Source organism: Neophocaena asiaeorientalis, unplaced genomic scaffold (genome assembly GCF_003031525.2).
Source record: "Neophocaena asiaeorientalis asiaeorientalis breed wild unplaced genomic scaffold, Neophocaena_asiaeorientalis_V1.1 scaffold110, whole genome shotgun sequence".
Classification (NCBI taxonomy): domain Eukaryota; kingdom Metazoa; phylum Chordata; class Mammalia; order Artiodactyla; family Phocoenidae; genus Neophocaena; species Neophocaena asiaeorientalis.
In genome coordinates, this window is record NW_020175053.1 from 4,956,471 (window position 1) to 4,975,739 (window position 19,269).

The 19,269-nt window shown below is 45.8% G+C and overlaps 1 protein-coding gene across 12 annotated transcripts in view; it reads left to right on the forward strand.

The window, feature by feature from the left end:
- Nucleotides 1-19,269, forward strand: part of PRELID3A (PRELI domain containing 3A) — a 112,192-nt gene that overhangs the window by 32,268 nt on the left and 60,655 nt on the right. For 6 of the 12 annotated variants that reach the window (XR_003005773.1, XR_003005772.1, XM_024763927.1 and 3 more), the window contains exons 2-5: nt 8,887-9,055; nt 9,682-9,771; nt 10,929-10,999; nt 11,087-11,189. Coding sequence is in view for 7 of the 12 variants with exons in the window: in XM_024763927.1 (XP_024619695.1) it covers nt 8,918-9,055; nt 9,682-9,771; nt 10,929-10,999; nt 11,087-11,189 (402 nt within the window). In the remaining 5 variants the exon portion in view is untranslated. Of the gene's footprint in view, nt 1-8,886; nt 9,056-9,681; nt 9,791-10,928; nt 11,000-11,086; nt 11,190-19,269 lie in introns of all 12 variants that reach the window. The other 6 variants (XR_003005775.1, XR_003005776.1, XR_003005774.1 and 3 more) reach the window with 1 other exon arrangement.

The window sequence follows — 19,269 nt, forward strand, 5'->3', positions numbered from 1 at the left end:
CTGTGACGTCTCGCACTGGTCACTTGGCTGTGTGGGTCACCGGGTACAGTGTGGGGCAAGCAGCAGGCCCATGGTAGTGATACAAGTTTTCTAAAATTCCAGTTTTCACTTAGAAGCTCAAGTTTTATCTTTGACAGCAAATGCCATCAGGTGTTTTCCTCCGAGTGACAGGCTCACTTCATTAATCTTTGAGAAAATGCCTGTCTGACACCCACGTCTGAGTGACCACAGTTTGTGGTCAGTAGTTTCAAGGAGAAGTGGTGGCTGGGGGAAGCACAGTAGCTGAGCTGCCACCCCTGTGGCCACCAGTGCTTCCTGACCAGCAAGGCCTCCCGCATCCTTTCTGTGCCCTCACTCAGAACCAGGGATCCAGGTGTAGTAAAATGAGTCCTTCTACTTCCTCATCAGGGATGGGCCCTGAGTGCACAGCTCAGCAGTGACCACCATGCAGCCTTGACCCGGCCGTCACTCCTGGGGAGAGGCTGGCAGTCTGTGGTCTGACTCGGGCTCCTGCAGCTTTGGCTGATGTCGTGCAGCCAGAAGGGCAGGCACTCCCAGCAGCGCCCAGGCTCCTGGAGGGGCCAGAGAGCCCAGCTTTGCGGGCCTTGCAAAGGGCTGGCCCGGGGTCTCTTGGGGTCTGAGCACTTTTCCTTCATCCTTTCTTTTTTAAACATATATTTATTTTATTTCATTTCATTTTTATTCCATTCCATTTTATTTTATTTTTTTATTTCATCACGCTGAGTCTTAGTTGCGGCAGGTGGGCTTTCTTTTTTAAAAAAATTTATTTATTTATTTATGGTTGTGTTGGGTCTTCATTGCTGCATGCGGGCTTTCTCTAGTTGCGGCACGTGGGGGCTACTCTTTGTTGCAGTGCATGGGCTTTTCATAGCGGTGGCTTCTCGTTGCGGAGCACGGGCTCTAGGTGCATGGGCTTCAGTAGCTGTGGCATGCGAGCTCAGTAGTTGTGGCTCACGGGCTCTAGAGCGCAGGCCCAGTAGTTGTGGCTCATGAGCTTAGTTGCTCTGTGGCATGTGGAATCTTCCCAGACCAGGGCTTGAACCTGTGTCCCCTGCATTGGCAGGTGGATTCTTAACCACTGCACCACCAGGGAAGTCCCCACACAGGCTTTCTTAGTTGCAGCTCACGGGCTCCTCAGCTGTGGCCTGCAGGCCCCTTAATTGTGGCATGTGAACTCCCAGCCACAGCATGTGGGATTCAGTTCCCTGACCACGGATAGAACCTGGGCCCCCTGCATTGGGAGAGCAGAGTCCTCACCACTGTGCCACCAGGGAAGTCCCTCCAATTTTTTTTTTTGGACTCATTACTATGCACATTATGCAAGAGTGGAGACTGGAATAATGAGTGCAGTGCCCTCCTGCAGGCTAACAGTGCCTCTCACAGATGTCTGGTCTCACGCGCCCCCATTCCCTGCTCCTTCCCCTGGGTTGCTGTAGGCAGGTCCCAGGCACCCTGTGTCCTCACCCCACTTCTATTTCCGACATCCTCGCTGAGCGCTGAGCGTAGAGTTGCCTTGTTCTTCTCTCCAGTGCCCCCAAGTGGGACCAGCAATTGCCCCCTCCCTGGCTGCCAACCCAGACATGCGCCCCCAGCCCCTAGTGCTGCTGCTGGTCCGTTTCTGCAGCACAGGCACGGAGGCCTCCCTGGGGCGGCTCACAGGGCACCATGCTCACCATGAGCCTCGGCCAAGGCCGGGGACCTTTATCCCGAGGATGAACTTCAGCAAGTCTCCCTTCTGCCTCTCCCAGGAGTGGGGCCCATCCACATGTCCACCTGCAGGCCTGGCTTCCTGCTCCCACGTCCTCCCGACACTTGACATTGCCAGACTTCTCAGCTTTTCCCAGTCAAATGAGTATTGGGCTATTTTCTTCAACCAAGAAGTGTATGATACTGACTTGTGTACGTAAACCTTGTAATTTAAAATATATTATATTTTAAAATAAATTTATTTATTTAGTTTTGGCTGTATTGGGTCTTCATTGCTGCATGTGGGCTTTCTGTAGTTGTGGCAAGTGGGGGCTACTCTTCATTGCTGTGCACAGGCTTCTCATTGTGGTGGCTTTTCTTGTTGCGGAGCACGGCCTCTAGGCGCATGGGCTTCAGTAGCTATGGCATGCAGGCTCAGTCGTTGTGGCACACAGGCTTAGTTGCTGCACAGTATGCGGGATCTTCCCAGACCAGGGATAGAACCCGTGTTCCCTGCATTGGCAGGCGGATTCCTAACCACTGCCCCACCAGGAAAGTCCCTAAAAAATATTATTATGTTTATCCTTTTCCTGCATCATTCTGTTGATGTCTGGAAATTATTTTTATGTGTTTTAAGCACGTTGTATTTAGTTGAAATCATCAATTAGAAAGATGCAAGGTTTCTATATAAAAGAAGCATTGTGTGAGATGTGCTTAATACAAATGTTTATCAGCTTTTAGATAATTTCAAATAATTTTAGAAGGCAGACCCTATTCTGCCTAAAGTAATGATTTTTATGGGAACTACTCTGGGGAACTTGACTTACAAAGCTCACAGCTTATTTCACTGGGCAGCCCCCATCCCCCGCCTCTGCTCTCATGAGTATCTGGATTCTCCCTCCTTCCGCAGAGTTGTCGACTGTGCCCCTGACAGTTCTTTTACTGAGAAGAAAGGCTCCCTGTCCACTGCAGAGTGATCAGGACCAGCTTCATCTCTGCTTCTTTGGAGCTGGTGGACATGTTAGTGCAGTGACAGGATTCCATGGCTTGAAAAAGCATTTCTTTGTTAAAGAGTGGGGCTTCTGGACCTGACAGTGCAGAGGCCGTGGGTGTGACAGAAAGCCTGTGGAGTAGGGGCTGGGAGACCCAGCTCTAGTCTGCGTCTCATTGCTAGCTTTTTGACCTGGGATGAGCGTTTTATGAGGATAAAGTAAATTCATGGTCAATAAGTTATATTTAAAAAGGACATCAAAGATGAAACAAAAACCTTCAATATATTCATAATCTTTCATGTTTAATTTAGTAATTCCATTCTAGAAATTTATCCTAAGGAAAAAGACATATGTTGAAAGGCTGGTGTGAACCAGTTTTCCCTGCTGCCTTCACTGTACAGTGAAGGTTGGACGTGATCAAAATAATCTGCCAGAGGAGATTGGTTCAAGATGGCAGAGTAGGAGGATGTGTGCTCACTCCCTCTTGTGAGAGCACCGGAATCACAACTAACTGCTGAACAGTCATCCACAGGAAGACACTGGAACTCACCAAAAAAGATACCCCATGTCCAAAGACAAAGGAGAAGCCACAATGAGACAGTAGGAGGGGCTCAATCACAATAAAACCAAATCCCATAACTGCTGGGTGGGTGACTCACAGACTGGAGAGCACTTATACCACAGAAGTCCACCCACTGGAGTGAAGGTTCTGAGCCCCACATCAGGTTTCCCAGCCTAGGGGTCCAGCAAAGGGAGGAGGAATTCCTAGAGAATCAGACTTTGAAGGCTAGTGGGATTTGATTGCAGGACTTTGACAGGACTGGGGGAAATAGAGACTCCACTCTTGGAGGGCACACACAAAGTAGTGTGTGCATCAGGACCCAGGTGAAGGAGCAGTGACCCCATAGGAGTCTGAACCAGACCTACCTGCTAGTGTTGGAGGGTCTCCTGCAGAGGAGGGGGTAGCTGTGTCTCACTGCAGGGACAAGGACACTGGCAGCAGAAGTTCTGGGAAGTACTCCTTGGTGTGAGCCCTCCCAGAGTCCACCATTAGCCCCACCAAAGAGCAGGGTAGGCTCCCGTGTTGGGTTGCCTCAGACCAAACAACCAACAGGGAGGGAACCCAGCCCCACCCATCAGCAGTCAAGCAGATTAAAGTTTTACTGAGCTCTGCCACAAGGGATCAATCCAAGAAGAAAATATAACAATTATAAATGTATATGCACCCAACATAGGAGCACCTGAATACATATGGCAACTGCTAACATCTATAAAAGAGGAAATCGACAGTAACACAATAATAGTGAGGGACTTTAACACCTCGCTTACACCAATTGGCAGATCATCCAAAATGAAAATAAATAAGGGAACAGAAGCTTTAAATGATACAATAGACCAGATAGATTTAATTGATATTTATAGGACATTCCATCCAAAAACAGCAGATTACACTTTCTTCTCAAGTGCACATGGAACATTCTCCAGGATAGATCACATCTTGGGTCACAAATCAAGCCTCGGTAAATTTAAGAAAATTGAAATCATGTCAAGCATCTTTTCTGACCACAACGCTATGAGATTAGAAATCAGTTACAGGGAAAAAAACGTAAAAAACACAAACACATGGAGGCTAAACAGTACGTTACTAAATAACCAAGAGATCATTGAAGAAATCAAAGAGGAAATCAGAAAATACCCAGAGACCAATGACAGTGAAAACACGATGATCCAAAACCTATGGGATGCAGCAAAAGCAGTTCTAAGAGGGAAGTTTATAGCAATACAAGCCTACCTCAAGAAACAAGAAAAATCTCAAACAATCTGACCTTACACCTAAAGGAACTAGAGAAAGAAGAACAGGCAAAACCCAAAGTTAGTAGAAGGAAAGAAATCATAAAGATCAGAGCAGAAATAAATGAAAAAAAACCAAAGAAGACAGTAGCAAAGATCAATAAAACTAAAAGCTTGTACTTTGAGAAGATAAACAAAATTGATAGACCATTAGCCAGACTCATCAAGAAAAAGAGGGAGAGGACTCAAATCAATAAAATTAGAAATGAAAAAGAAGTTACAACAGACACTGCAGAAATACAAAGCATCCTAAGAGACTACTACAAGTAGCTCTATGCCAATAAAATGGACAACCTGGAAGAAATGGACAAATTCTTAGAAAGGTATTACCTTCCAAGAATGAAGCAGGAAGAAATAGAAAATATGAACAGACCAATCACAAGTAATGAAATTGAAACTGTGATTAAAAATCTTCCAACAAACAAAAGTCTGGGACCAGATGGCTTCACAGATGAATTCTGTCAAACATTTAGAGAAGAGCTAACACCCATCCTTCTCAAACTCTTCCAAAAAATTGCAGAGGAAGGAACACTCCCAAACTTATTCCATGAGGCCACCATCACCCTGATACCAAAGCCAGACAAAGATACTACAAAAATAGAAAATTACAGACCAATATCACTGATGGACATAGACACAAAAATGCTCAACAAAATACTAGCAAACAGAATCCAACAACACATTAAAAGGATGATACCCCATGATCAAGTGGGATTTATCCCCAGGATGCAAGGATCCTTCAATATACGTAAATCAATCAATGTGATACACCATATTAACAAATTGAAGAATAAAAACTATATGATTATCTCAATAGATGCAGAAAAAGCATTTGACAAAATTCAACACCCATTTATGATAAAAAATTCTCCAGAAAGTAGGCATAGAGGGAACCTACCTCAACATAATCAAGGCCATATACAACAAACCCACAGCAAATATCATTCTCAATGGTGAAAAACTGAAAGTATTTCCTCTAAGATCAGGAACAAGACAAGGATGTCCACCTTCGCCACTGTTATTCAACATAGTTGTGGAAGTTTTAGCCACAGCAATCAGAGAAGGAAAAGAAAAAAAAAGGAATCCAAATCGGAAAAGAAGAAGTAAAATTGTCATTGTTTGCAGATGACATGATACTATACGTAGAGAATCCCAAAGATGCCACCAGAAAAGTACTAGAGCTAATCAATGAATTTGGTAATGTAGCAGGATACAAAATTAATGCATAGAAATCTCTTGAATTCCTATACACTAATGATGAAAAATCTGAAAGAGAAATTAAGGAAACCCTCCCATTTACCATTGCAACAAAAAGAATAAAATACCTAGGAATAAACCTGCCTGGGAGACAAAGGACCTTTATACAGAAAACTTGAAGACACTGATGAGAAAAATTAAAGATGATACAAACAGATGGAGAGATATACCATGTTCTTGGGTTGGAAGAATCAATATTGTGAAAATGCTTATACTACCCAAAGCAATCTACAGATTCAGTGCAATCCCTATCAAATTACCAATGGAATTTTTTACAGAACTAGAACAAAAAGTCTTAAAATTTGTATGGAGACACAAAAGACCCCGAATAGCCATAGCAGTCTTGAGGAAAAAAGGCAGAGCTGGAGGAATCAGACTCCATGACTTCAGACTATACTACAAAGCTACAGTAATCAAGACAATATGGTATTGGCACAAAAACAGAAATATAGATCAATGAAACAGGATAGAAAGCCCAGAGATAATATCCACGCACCTATAGTCAAGTAATCTGTGACAAAGTAGGCAAGGGTATACAATGGAGGAAAGACAGTCTCTTCAATAAGTGATGCTGGGAAAACTGGACAGCTACAGGTAAAAGAATGAGATTAGAACACTCCCTAACACCATACACAAAAATAAACTCAAAGTGGATTAAAGACCTAAATGTAAGACCGGACTCTATAAAACTCTTAGAGGAAAACATAGGAAGAACACTCTTTGACATAAATCACAGCAAGATCTTTTTTGACCCACCTCCTAGAGTAATGGAAATAAAAGCAAAAATAAACAAATTGGACCTAATGAAACTTAAAAGCTTTTGCAAAGCAAAGGAAACTACAAACAAGACGAAAAGACAACCTTCAGAATGGGAGAAAATATTTGCAAATGAATCAACGGACAAAGGATTAATCTCCAAAATATATAAACAGCTCTTGCAGCTCAATGTTAATAAAACAAACAACCCAATCAGAAAATGGGCAGAAGACCTAAATAGACATTTCTCCAAAGAAGACGTACAGATGGCCAAGAAGCACGTGAAAAGCTGCTCAACATCACTAATTATTAGAGAAATGCAAATCTAAACTACAATGAGGTATCTCACCTCACACCAGTTAGAATGGGCATCATCAGAAAATCTACAAACAACTAATGCTGAAGAGGGTGTGGAGAAAAGGGAACCCTCTTGCACTGTTGGTGGGAATGTAAATTGATACAGCCACTATGGAGACCAGTATGGAGGTTCCTTCAAAAACTAAAAATAGAATTACCATATGATCCAGCAATCACACTACTGGGTATATAGCCAGAGAAAACCATATTTCAAAAAGACAAATGCACTCCAATGTTCATTGCAGCACTGTTTACAACAGTCGGGTCATGGAAGCAACCTAAAGGCCCAGCAAGAGACAAATGGATAAAGAAGATGTGGTACATATGTACAATGGAATATTACTCAGCCATAAAAAGGAACGAAATTGGGTCATTTGTAGAGATGTGGATGAATCTACAGACTGTCATGCAGAGTGAAGTAAGTCAGAAAGAGAAAGACAAATCTCGTATATTAATGCATATATGTGGAACCTAGAAAAATGGTACAGATGAACCAGTTTGCAGGGCAAAAACAGAGACACAGATGTAGAGAACAAATATATGGACACCAAGGGGGGAAAGTGGCGGGGGGGGGTGGTGGTGGTGGTGTGGTGAATTGGGAGATTGGGGTTAACATATATACACTAATATGTATAAAATGGATAACTAATAAGAACCTGCTGTATAAAAAAATAAAATTCAAAAAATATACCAAAAAAAAAGAAATGTAAGGTTTCCAGGACTAAATGATGATGAAAGTAATATAAATAAAAACTAGATTAAAAACATAATAATCTGCCAGAGGGGTCTGGTTACACCTCTGTCCACAGGGTGGCCTGTTGTGCAGTTACTTAGAGTCGTATTTCTGAAAATAGCCTCATGATGCAGGAAAATGTTCGTCTGTTACATATAAAAAGCAGTAATCAGTGCATGTAAGGAGCATGATCCCAGTTTAATTTCTGAGCGTGTGGACGTCTGTGCATGCATGCGTGTCTCTAGGTCTTGGGTCTGGGCTGTCTGTACATGCCGCTCAAACCTGTGTGGGTACATATGGGGAAACAACGGTGTTGTTGAGACGCACTCACCTCTGTGGGGATGCACCTGGGCGCGCATCCTGAAGGAAAAACCAGGACAGCAGCGCCTGGGGAAGGTCCACCCTGAGTACCTCGGACTGTGAGCCCTTGGATGCCTTTAGGGCTGCCAGCCTCAACAGGCACAGAGCTCTGGGGAGCAGGGGCAGCTGTGTGGTCTCTGATGGCAGGAAACAAACAGGGACACCGGTGTCCACCCCTCACTCCAGGGCTTAGGGCCAGAGGGGAGGGGTGGCATCTACAGGGCGCCTGCACAGACTTGTCTCCAGATAGTGAAATTGTGGATTTTTATTTTCCTCATCCTGTGTTATTTTTCAAAATTTAAAATACATTTTTTAATAATCAGAAAACATGTAGCCATTTCAAGTCACATACTGCTTAGAAGTTGGAACAAAGTAGTTGCTTCAGGACCTCATAGCTGGGCAGCAGCTGTGGGTGATCCGTGTTGGGCAGGTGTGCTGCTTTGGCCTGTGGTGGGCTGCAGGGGTGAGGCGGGCGGTCAGCAAAAGGGCCCCCACAGTTACTGTGACCAGGTGGAGGCAGGAATGAGCCCTGGCCCCCCGGCCTTGCAGCCCACAGAGCAGCACGGGAGGTGGTGACAGGCAGGGAATAGGGACATTGTCTCTTGCCCAGAAGCCCCAGACCAAAGCATTCTGCCACTTTAGGCTCTGCAGAGCTGGGGAAGGAGGGGGCCCTTAGCCAACCTGGGATGGCCAGGCCTGAGTCTGGTCTGTGCCCCCCACCCGCCCCCGGGTTGCCCGGGGGATCAGGGATCCAGGATCTGGGTCCAGAGCCCAACTCCTCAGGTGTATTTGTTGGAACAAAGCTTGAAGAACAGGGTTGACCTGACTTTGGACCCACTGCCTGCTCATGCTGTTGGTTGCGTTTTCCTCCAGCCACCCGTGGGACACGGTCATCAAGGCTGCCATGAGGAAGTACCCGAATCCCATGAACCCCAGTGTCGTGGGCGTCGACGTGCTGGAGCGCAGTGTGGACAGCCGGGGCCGGCTTCACAGCCACCGCCTCCTCAGCACCGAGTGGGGGCTGCCCAGCCTCGTGAGAGCGGTGAGCCCCCAGTGGAGCCCGGCTGCACCCGCATGACCCCCAGCTCCACTCACACAGCTGTCTACATCCGCCAGCCCAGCTGGCACCCATATGCAGGGAATGACAACCTTCCCATTTGGGATTTCTGGGAAGCCCCAGAGATGGTTTGTTTCTCTGTGAATTGAGTTAATCGTCCACCTGAGTGTTCAACACATCCCCTGACCCATCTGCAGTGGGGACACTGCCCACAGGACCCCCAAAACCCCATGACCCCCGGTCCCCCACCCCTTCCCCACACCCAGTCCCCCCACCCCAGCCTCATACCACACAGCGGGGCCTGGGGGGTGGGGGTCAGGGTCGGTCCACAGCTGACTCACCGGCCGGACCTTGTCCTTAACCTTGACCTCAGCACCCCAGTTCCTGCCCTGCTTTCTCCTCTGTCTAAGCACCGGTCCCTATGTCCCTGATTCGTGTGTCCGTCCCACCTGCTGGACAGAGGCACCTGGTGGAGCTAGAGGTGCTGCTGCAGCCACACCTGCGTCCCTGGTTGAAGAGATGAGTAGTGGATAGGAAATGACGGTCGGTGTTCCAGGATATAAGGTGGAGTTTCTAACACGTCACTATGCTGGTTTTGCTTTGTTTTTCAGATTTTGGGAACCAGTAGGACTTTGACATACATCAGAGAACATTCTGTTGTGGATCCAGTGGGAAAGAAAATGGAGCTCTGTTCCACCAATGTAAGCAATGGCCACGATGGTGCGTAATGTCTTCATTTAATTTTATTTCCAGCCCACCTTTGGTCTAAGTGATCTTTTATTTTTAATAGAAAGGCTGACCTTATTTAGCAGTATCTTACTTGTCTTTTATTCCAGTATAAAAATGTATAGAACACACATAATGATGTGAACACACCTTTGTAACCAGTGGGCAGGCCAGGGGACAGAGTGGCAGCCCTGGGGCCCCCGTGCGCCTCCCCAGTGCCTCCCCGCCCCCCCAGCCTCCATCCTGCCCGCCAACAGCACACTCGGCTCTTCGCAAACAGCCACTTTTCTCCTGGCCTCCTCTCTCACGTCTCACAATGAAGAACCATTGATATTGGCCTAATGCACATTCAAAGAGCATGTTGGGGAAAACGGGTGGCCCAGGAGCATGGTTTATGTCAGGCCCCTTACCCTGTGGGTCGTGTCACTGTGTGCGGAGGCTCCTTGGTGTACCGCCTGGACCTCTGCCCGGGGCCCCCTTTCCTCAGCCCAGGCAGCCCTTCCACAAAGTCACAGGGAGCCGGGTGGGTGTGTCCACATCAGCCATTACTGACAGTTTATATATTGTTCTCTCTTCTCCTTCACTTGGAAAATTACTCTTCCTCCTTCAAGAAGGCTTAGTTGTCGGTAAAGAGGGACGGTTCTTGCTGTTGTAGGAGGTCTAGTGGAAAGGAGGGGCTTTGGGCGGGACAGCCGCATGCCTGCGTCCTGGTTATCACGGAATCAGTGTATGGCTGCGGGTGTCAGTGATCAACCTGTTCTGAGCCTCACTTTCCTTGTCTAAAAAAGAGCAAACCTCACCGTATTGTCCTGAGGATTAATGAAAGAAAATGAGGTTTATTAAATACAGAGCCTGGCATAAAAATATTGCACATACAATGATGACAGCTAATGAGCCCGGCTCAGGTTTGGGTGGGGTGTGGAGGGAGGGCGGTGACTGTCCCCAGGAGTGGCCAGGACGCAGTGTCCCTGGGCTGTACTTTGGCCGTGCTTCCTGGGCCTTGGCGGGCCTTGGCGTTTCTTCTCCTCTGGCTCCAGTAAGTGCAGATTCGGGGATGGGAGGGGTGGGGGCAGATGGTCTGGGAAGAAATGCAAGAGAAATAGAACCTACAGCCATTGTTTCCTGTTTTAAGATCACACTCACAAACTGGGTGTCGGTGAGCGAGAGGCTGGTGTACACACCCCACCCGGAGGACCCAGGAAGGTAAGCAGACATTGAACTCCAAGGCTGGGGCGGGGGCTCCCCCCACCCCCCGGCTGCTCAGACCCTTCACTTCTTGCTCTCCTGCAGGACCGTGCTCACCCAAGAAGCCGTCATCACCGTGAAGGGGATCAGCCTCGGCAGCTATCTGGAAAGTTTGATGGCCAACACGATATCGTCCAACGCAAAGAAGGTACCATCTCTAGCTGTTCGGGGTCCAGATGAGCGGGGGTCCTACTGACCGCAGGCAGGTGGGGAGGGCTCCAGGCCTGGGGGAACACAGGCCAGCAAGGCAGCCACCCCTTCCAAGAGCCAAACCATCTGGGCTCAGTTAACAAGACACACCCCACACATCCAGGACAGGTATTGGTGTGGGCAGGCAGGACACTCGGGATTTTCAGCAGTTTCATATTTAATCGGCATTGAGTGGCTCTGGCTGAGCTTCTCCGTGTGCAGGGTTTCCCTTTGCCTCTCGCTCTGGTGGGATTTGGGAGCAAGCCTTGTGGAGGGAGTGGGGGAGGGATGGACCAGGTGGCTATCAGCCCTGGCCTCTCCAGCGGGGTTGGCAGGAAGAGCTTGGGTGTTTGGGAGGCACATCCCAGGCAGTGCTGGGTGCCAGAGCAGGGCCTGGCTGTTTGCCCAGCTCCCCTTGCCATCCTCCTTCTGCCGCCACCCTGACTCTCCTCTCTCCCCTTCTCTCTCTCGTTCTTTTTGGTCAGAAGAGATTCTTCATTCTGGGACCAGTGGGATGGCACCTAAGCCGTCCTTCCCTTCCTACCACGCTCAGGTCACGGCTTGGCCAAGAGCCATTTATTCTTGCATTTAGGCTCATTGGTCTAGTCACTAATAGAGAGCCAGTCTGCCCTATTTTTAGAAAAATCCAGATTTGAGGAAGGTCGGCAGTAGCTCAGCTCAGCTCAAGAAAGTTGGGGAGGCCCCCTGCCCAGAGCAGCATGCATCATGTCCACTCTGCGAGTCCTGGGGACAGAACCTGACCGACTCACTCTGTGTGTCCGGGGTCTGGCTTAGGGCAGGCCTGAGTGTTTGCTGAAGAATATTTTGGGAGGAAGGCAGCACTGGGTGAGACCAGAGTCACCTCAGCCCTTTATGAGAAAAGTCAGGGGAAACTCAGTGAGGCCAGATCAAGGTCTTTTATTTCACTTTATTTGGGGGTTGCTGTTTTGGAGGCCTATGGAGAATCACGGCTGCCCCAGCTGTGGTTGCCATCCGACAGCATCTCAGACAAGTTTGGGGGATGCCGGGGCAGCCAGTGGCCTGAAGATGGAGGAGAAGCCAGAGGGGGAACCGGAGGGGGAGATGGAGGTGGAGAGGCGGGTGGCCCCGCACGCAGTTCAGGAGCTAGAAGTTAGGGGTGACTCACGGAGGAGGCTGAGGGGCCATGCTCCCATCACTGCCCTCAGTAGGTAACGGCACTCATGAAGGTTGCGGACTCAGCATAGCTCAAGCTGGTGCGGCAATTTCAGGCAGAACAGTTGCCACCTTATTTCTGGGGCTGAGAAGCTGCCTGCGGAACGTCTTGGCTGCATTTGCTGCAGAGCTGCAGGGCTGTCCCTGTGCATTTATGTGACCTGCATAGCCTGCTGTCTGCAGTGAGACAGGCAGGACTTCTGACACCACGTTGAAATCTTTCTGTGTTGCTCTAGGGGTGGGCTGCTATTGAGTGGATAATTGAAAATGCTGAACGTGCCCTGAGCTAACGAGGCCTGCAGCGCCCCTTGTGCTGAGCGGCGGTAACTACAGGATTCTTGAACCTGGGGAGGATCTGGTGCCTGCTCACCGTGTGCATGGCCTGTGTGCTGGGAGGGGGTCTGCAAGACACAGCTGCATGGGGGTCTCCAGCCCTGTAGTGAAAAACCTAACTGGGTTCATCCTCCTCTGAATGCACCAACTCATTTCATGGCAGGATTTATGTTCAGGTTTGTTATCTCGTCTCTGAGGGCAGTTCAGCTTCTCCTTCAAGCTGTTCTCAGCACATGGTCATGTGTCCCGGGACTGGTGTGTCCTCAGCAGGAAGGCTGTCACGAGCAGGTCCAGACAGTGTGAAGGGCTGATCTTATGGGGGCAATTTTCATTGGGGGCAAGACTAGAATACCTACCCACGTTCCTGTGAAGGTGCCTCAGGCCTGGGCGTCAGTGCTGTGGTGAGAAGGCAGCCCTCCTCCCCTCATGCTGCCAGCTGTGCATCCTCACTGGCCAGTCGCTTTTAGTGGCCGAAGCCGTCTGCAGCATTTCCATGAGCTTCACAAACACTCCTTGGTTTCCTAGGCCAAGTGGCTGGGGTGTCAGAGAGGATTTGACACTCGTGTGGTCAGCAGTTGTCTCTGTACTTCTGCTTCCCTCTGTTCAGGGAATCCTTACTCCTTACTCCTTCCTTGAACCTCCTCTCACTCTTGGCTTTCCGAGCTGTGATGCTCTGGGCCCTGCTTCCCACCGTCTGTCGGTCAGTCTGTCTGTGGCATGTGTGCACACTCAGTGCCTCTGTCAACAGACGTGAGCCCCGTGGCTCAGGCTCCTTTAAGAACTTCCTGCTGATTTTGTTTAAGCCACTGATGCTTAAGTTTGCCAGGACCGTCACCTTGAACTCAGGATCATGACCTTCTTCCTTGGATGAACCACTAGGGTGACCTCATGCAGAGAGCCTGCCCGCCTTGTGGGCGTCCTGCTTGTGCATGTGCATGTGTGTGTTTGATGGTGTGTGGGGAGTGTGTGTGGTGTGTATGTGATGCTGTCACTTTGAGTTGTGGACTCTGTCACATTCTGTTTCCTCATAAACTAGAGCTAAACTGCCTCAATCTTTAATCAGATGCCTCACCAAAAAAAAACATCAAAAAGCAGGAAAAGGAAGAGAAGAAGGAAGAAGCAAGTCTGGAGTGCGGTCCTGGCTGGGTTGGGATAGGCAGGAGCTGCTGGGCCACAGCCTCCGCCAGCCTTGTCGGTCATGACCACACAGGGTAGGAGGCCCAGCTGGTGGTGGCGCCCGGGGAGCAGACCTGCTGGGAGGAGGCCGGGCCACCGCTCTGCCGACTCCACGCTGAGCCACACACCTGCTCTGCCACCCGAGTCGGGTTTGCTCAGACGGCTGTGGGGCCTTATCTGTCCTTCCTCAGCTCCAGCTCTCCTGCCAACTCTCGGGGTCTCACTAAAGAGCTTGTCTCTTTTCAGAGGACACCCCATTTCCCTCACTCGCCCTTGATCCACAGTCTCACTGCCGGTCTCTTCACACACATCTGGCCACCAGTTGTCACCGCAGAGGCAGTTGACGTGTGTCCGTGTCTTACCCGTCACGGATCTGCACACGCTAGAGTCGGGGTGTCCACCCCGATGGCGACACAGGGACAGTTAGGATTGGTGGGAATAGCCGCATGCTCTGCCCTTGGGCTGCAACTAGACTGTCCCGCCATCTGGGGCCCCCAGCCGGACCGCAGCCTCACTGTCAGGAGGTCGCAGCCGTACTGCTCCTCACCACGCAGGCACCCGCAGCCACTGTCAGGAGGTCGCAGCAAAAGGGCTGTGATTTCAGGCTCTCAGCTGTCCTGTTAGCGTCAAGGTACCACCCACTGGGAGTTCTAATTTTCTCATTTTCAAAAGTAAAATGTAGTATCTCTTTTAGTGTGTTTCAAATTATAAAAACTTTAGAGAAGCTCTCCGTAAAGGATGGGTAGAACTATATTCTACTGTGGTTTTTTTAGGTACTGCTTTTTCTTTGATAATAGTACTTCCAATCCAAAATGAAATGGAATTCATTTTTATTTTTATGAGAATGTTTTATGCACATAGCGTAAGGTGAAATAGAGTTAAAAGTTTTATGACAAAAACAATCCCTCTTACCTCTTCTGCAAAGCACTCTTCTACCCTTCTGAGGGGACTGTTCACTCTTTTGATAGTTTTGGCATTTACTGTTAGATTTCTAAATAAATAAGCATATTCTGCTGTTTCTTGATTCAACAATTTTAGACTTTATCTGCTGACTTCCTGCCATGGTAGATGGTTATTTTCTCTCTTAAATCTTCTTCCCCTCTCCCATTTCTCCAATGTAGCTATATTGTAACTTATTGTTAAAAGCACATTGGTTCCATAATTAAAACATACATAACTATGTATAACATAGTAACCTAACCTAACCTAACATAACATAACATACATAACCAAGTGAAAAAGTGTACTGTAATTACATTTTCTTTCTTTTTTAAAAAAATATATTTATTTATTTTGGCTGCGCCGGGTCTTATTTGCGGCATGCGGGATCTTCACTGCGGCACGCAGGATCTTTAGTTGTGGCATGAGGACTTCTTAGTTGCGGCATGTGGGATCCAGTTCCCTGACCAGGGATTGAACCTGGGCCCCCTGCATCGGGAGCACGGACTCTTACCCACTGGACCACCAGGGAAGTTCCTACATTTTCTTTCTTATGTAGCTTTTTTCTCCTTGAAGGTAGTAACTGTCTTATCCTCTTCATCTGTTTAATCTTATTTTTAGAAGTCTCTGGCTGAGTCCCCCACACTCTTCACCTCTTCACCTGCTCTCTGCAGCACCTTGTGACATCCTTTTCCAAGGTCAGACCCTGTAGGTAGCACACCCCTTTCTCATTTCTCTGGTGCTGTACTTCCTGGAGGCCAGTCTTGCTCTCTCTGACCAGCAGTTGTGTGGCTGTCATCCCTCCTGGCCATTTCCTCGGCCTGTCTCCCCTCCTGGAGCCCTTGTCTCCTGGCCTCCCTGCCTTCCTCTCTCTGTTTCTTACCACAGGATGGGGAAGGACACGCCATAGTAGCTTCCAAGATTTGGCACATCTGAAAATGTCCCTTCTGTTCCCACTCTTCACTCAAAGCTTGGTTGGACATACAGCTGTAGATAAAAATACTTTCAGAATTTTGAAGGCACTCCTCCATCGTTTTCCACTCCAATTCCTGAGCCTCTGTATGTGGCTTTTTTTTCTCTCTGAAAGCTTTCAGGATCTCTTTGTCTCTGATGAGAAATTTCATACAGCTAAGCCTTGCTTGAAGTGATCTTTTTTAAAGCTCTCTGTGCTGCACTGTGTGTGTTAAATTCCTGGTTTTGAGGCTGCACTACAATTACGTAAAACGTTACTGAGGGATGTTGGCTGTTCCTGTACTACCTTTGCAGCTTCCAGTAAGTCTACATTAATTTCAAAATTAAAGGTTAAAAAAATACATAAATAGTGACTTCATGGAAAATGGTAGAGGTGGGTGCTCCCACTTCTGAAACAAATCATTGAACAGTCCTCCCATTGAAACAGTCAATAAACTGGCAAGAAAAAATATGACAGAATCAACTTGTAGAACTCTGGATTCTAGTCAAATACCTAAACCAACAAGTGGGGCGCTGAATGAATCTTGATTAACCCACCCTGCAGATTTTGGACTTCGCAGCCTCCACAAGTAGAGCAGCCAATTCCTTAAAATAAATCCCTGTGTGTATGTGTATGTGTGTGTGTGTGTGTGTGTATACGCACACACACACATTCTATTGGTTCTGTTTCTCTGGAGAACCCTGACTAACACACTATCGAAGCTAAAACTGGTATCAATTCAAAGTAGATTTTTATGAATTTAAGATGATAATTATAATTACCAGGATACCCAGTAAGAAAATAACTAAAAACTATATAAAAAATAAAACAAAGGGGGAATCAAAATGTTATACTAAAGAAAATCAAACATAATAGGAAGCAGTGAAGAAAGAATTCAGGAACGAAAGTTGTGAAATTTATAGAAAACAAATAGCAAAATATAAGAAGTTAGTACATCTTTAACATTTACTTTAAAGGTAACTGGATTAAGTTTACCAATTAAAAGACAGAGATTGGCAGAATGGATGAAAAAACATGATCCTACTATATATGCTGGCTATAAAAGACTCACTTTAAAGCCAAAGAGATAAATAGGTTAAATGTGAAAGGATGGAAAAAGATATTCCATGGAAATGGTAACTAAAAGAGAGCTGAGCTGGGTGGCCACACTAATATCAGAAAAAATGGACTTTAAGGCAAAAATTGTTACAAAAGGCAAAGAAAGATATATATATATACCACACTACAGAACCCCCAAATATATGCAGCAAACATTAGCAGGAGAGAGAAATAGACAATTCTATGATAGAGACTTCAATAGTCCACTTTCAGTAATGGATAGAATGTCCATTATTGGATAGACAGAAGATCAGTAAACAAATGGAGGATTTGAAGTACACTGTAAACCAACTTGACCTAACATATAGAACACTTCACTCAATAACAGCAGAATACACATTCTTCTCAAGAGCACATGGAATATTCTCCAGGATAGACCATATGTTAGGCCAAAAACCAAGTGTCAGTAAATTTAAGAAGACTGAAATCATAGAAAGTATTTTTTGTGATCATAATGAAGTTAGAAATGAAGTTAGAAATCAAAGGAAAACTGGAAAATTCACATATGTGGAATTTTAAAAATGTACATCTAACAACAAGTGAGTCGAAGAAATTATAAGTGAAATCATAAAATGGGATGAATGAAAATGAAAACAACATATTAAAACTTATGCAGTGAGAGCAGTGCTCAGATGGAAATTCATAGTTACAAACACATACGTTAAAAAAAGAGGAAAGCTGTCAAATCATTAACCTGACTTTAAGGACCTAGAAAGTGAAGAAGCAGCTAAATCCATGGCTTGCAGAAGGAAATGATAAAGATTAGAGAGGAGATGAAATAGAAACTAGGAAAATATAGAATTATTGAAACCAAAAGTTGTTTTGAAAAGATTAACAAAATTGACAAACCTTTAGTTAGACTGACCAAGAACAAAAAAAGGATTCAAAATAAAATCAGAATTGAAAGTGGGGGCATTACTACAGACCTTACAGAAGTAAAAGGATATAAGAAAATACAGGCATACCTCATTTTATTGCATTTCACTTAACTGCACTTTGCAGATACTGCATTTTTTTTTTACAAATTGAAGGTTTATGGCACCTCTGCCTCAAGCAAGTCTGTTGGCACCATTTTTCTAATAGCATTTGCTCACATCATGTCTCTGTGTCATGGTTTGGTAATTCTTGAAATATTTCGAACTTTTTCATTATATTTGTTACAGGGATCTGTTATCAGTGATCTTTGATGTCACTACTACAACATGCTGAAGGCTCAGATAATTAGCATTTTTTAGCAATAAAGTATTTTCAAATTAAAGTATGTATATATATTTTTAGATATAATGGTATTGCATACTTAATATACTACAGTATAGTATAAAATTAACTTTATATACACTGGGAAACCAAAAATTTCTTGTGACTCGCTTTATTGTGATACTCGCTTTATTTTCATGGTCTGGAATTGAACCTGCCATATCTCCAAGTTATGCCTGTACTATGAACGATTATACCAGAATAAATTAGATAACCTAAGTGAGATGGACAAATTTCTAGAAACACACAACTTACCAAAACTGATTCAAAAAGAAACAGAAAATCTCAACAGGCCTGTAACACGTAGAGATTGAATCAGTAATTAAAAACCTCCCAACAAAGAAAAGTCCAAACATTAAAGAAGAATTAACAACAATCCTTCGCAAACTCTTCCAAAAGAACAGAGGAGGGAATACATCCTAACATTCTGAGAGACCGGTATTAGCCTGATACTAAAATTAGGCAAAGACACCCCCAGAAAATAAAACTACAGACTGATATCCTTTATGAATACTGATGCAAAAATCCTTAACAAAATACTTGTAAGCTGAGTAGGAAATAGAGAATAGGAAAATAATAGAATTATTAAACCAGAGTTGTTTTGTTGAAAAGATTAACAAAATTGACAAACCTTCCAACTTTTTCACTAGTTTTTGTCTTGGCAAACTGTATTCTAGATTTCTAAATCTTTCCTGTTCATTATGGCATCCTGTCCTTGCTTCCCTCCTGCCTATAGAGATGAGTGTGAAGGAAGCTTTCCTCTGTGTCCGTCTGTGTTGGGGGCTTTACTCTGACACAGTCAGCGCGAAGCATTGCCCTCTACACTGGGTGACTCTTTTTTGCAGTGAACCTCTTGTTCCATGACCTCTAGGTAACTCTGTATAATCTCATAGAGGTAATGGTCTAAACTTGTCATGTAGGGAGTTCTGTTCTAGAGGGAGACATGAATATCTGTCATTTTGGAAACCATGGTTTTAAAAAATATATGTATACACATACATTTTTATTGCAGTATAGTTGATTTACAGTATTTTATATAAGTTTCAGGTGTACTACATAGTGATTCACA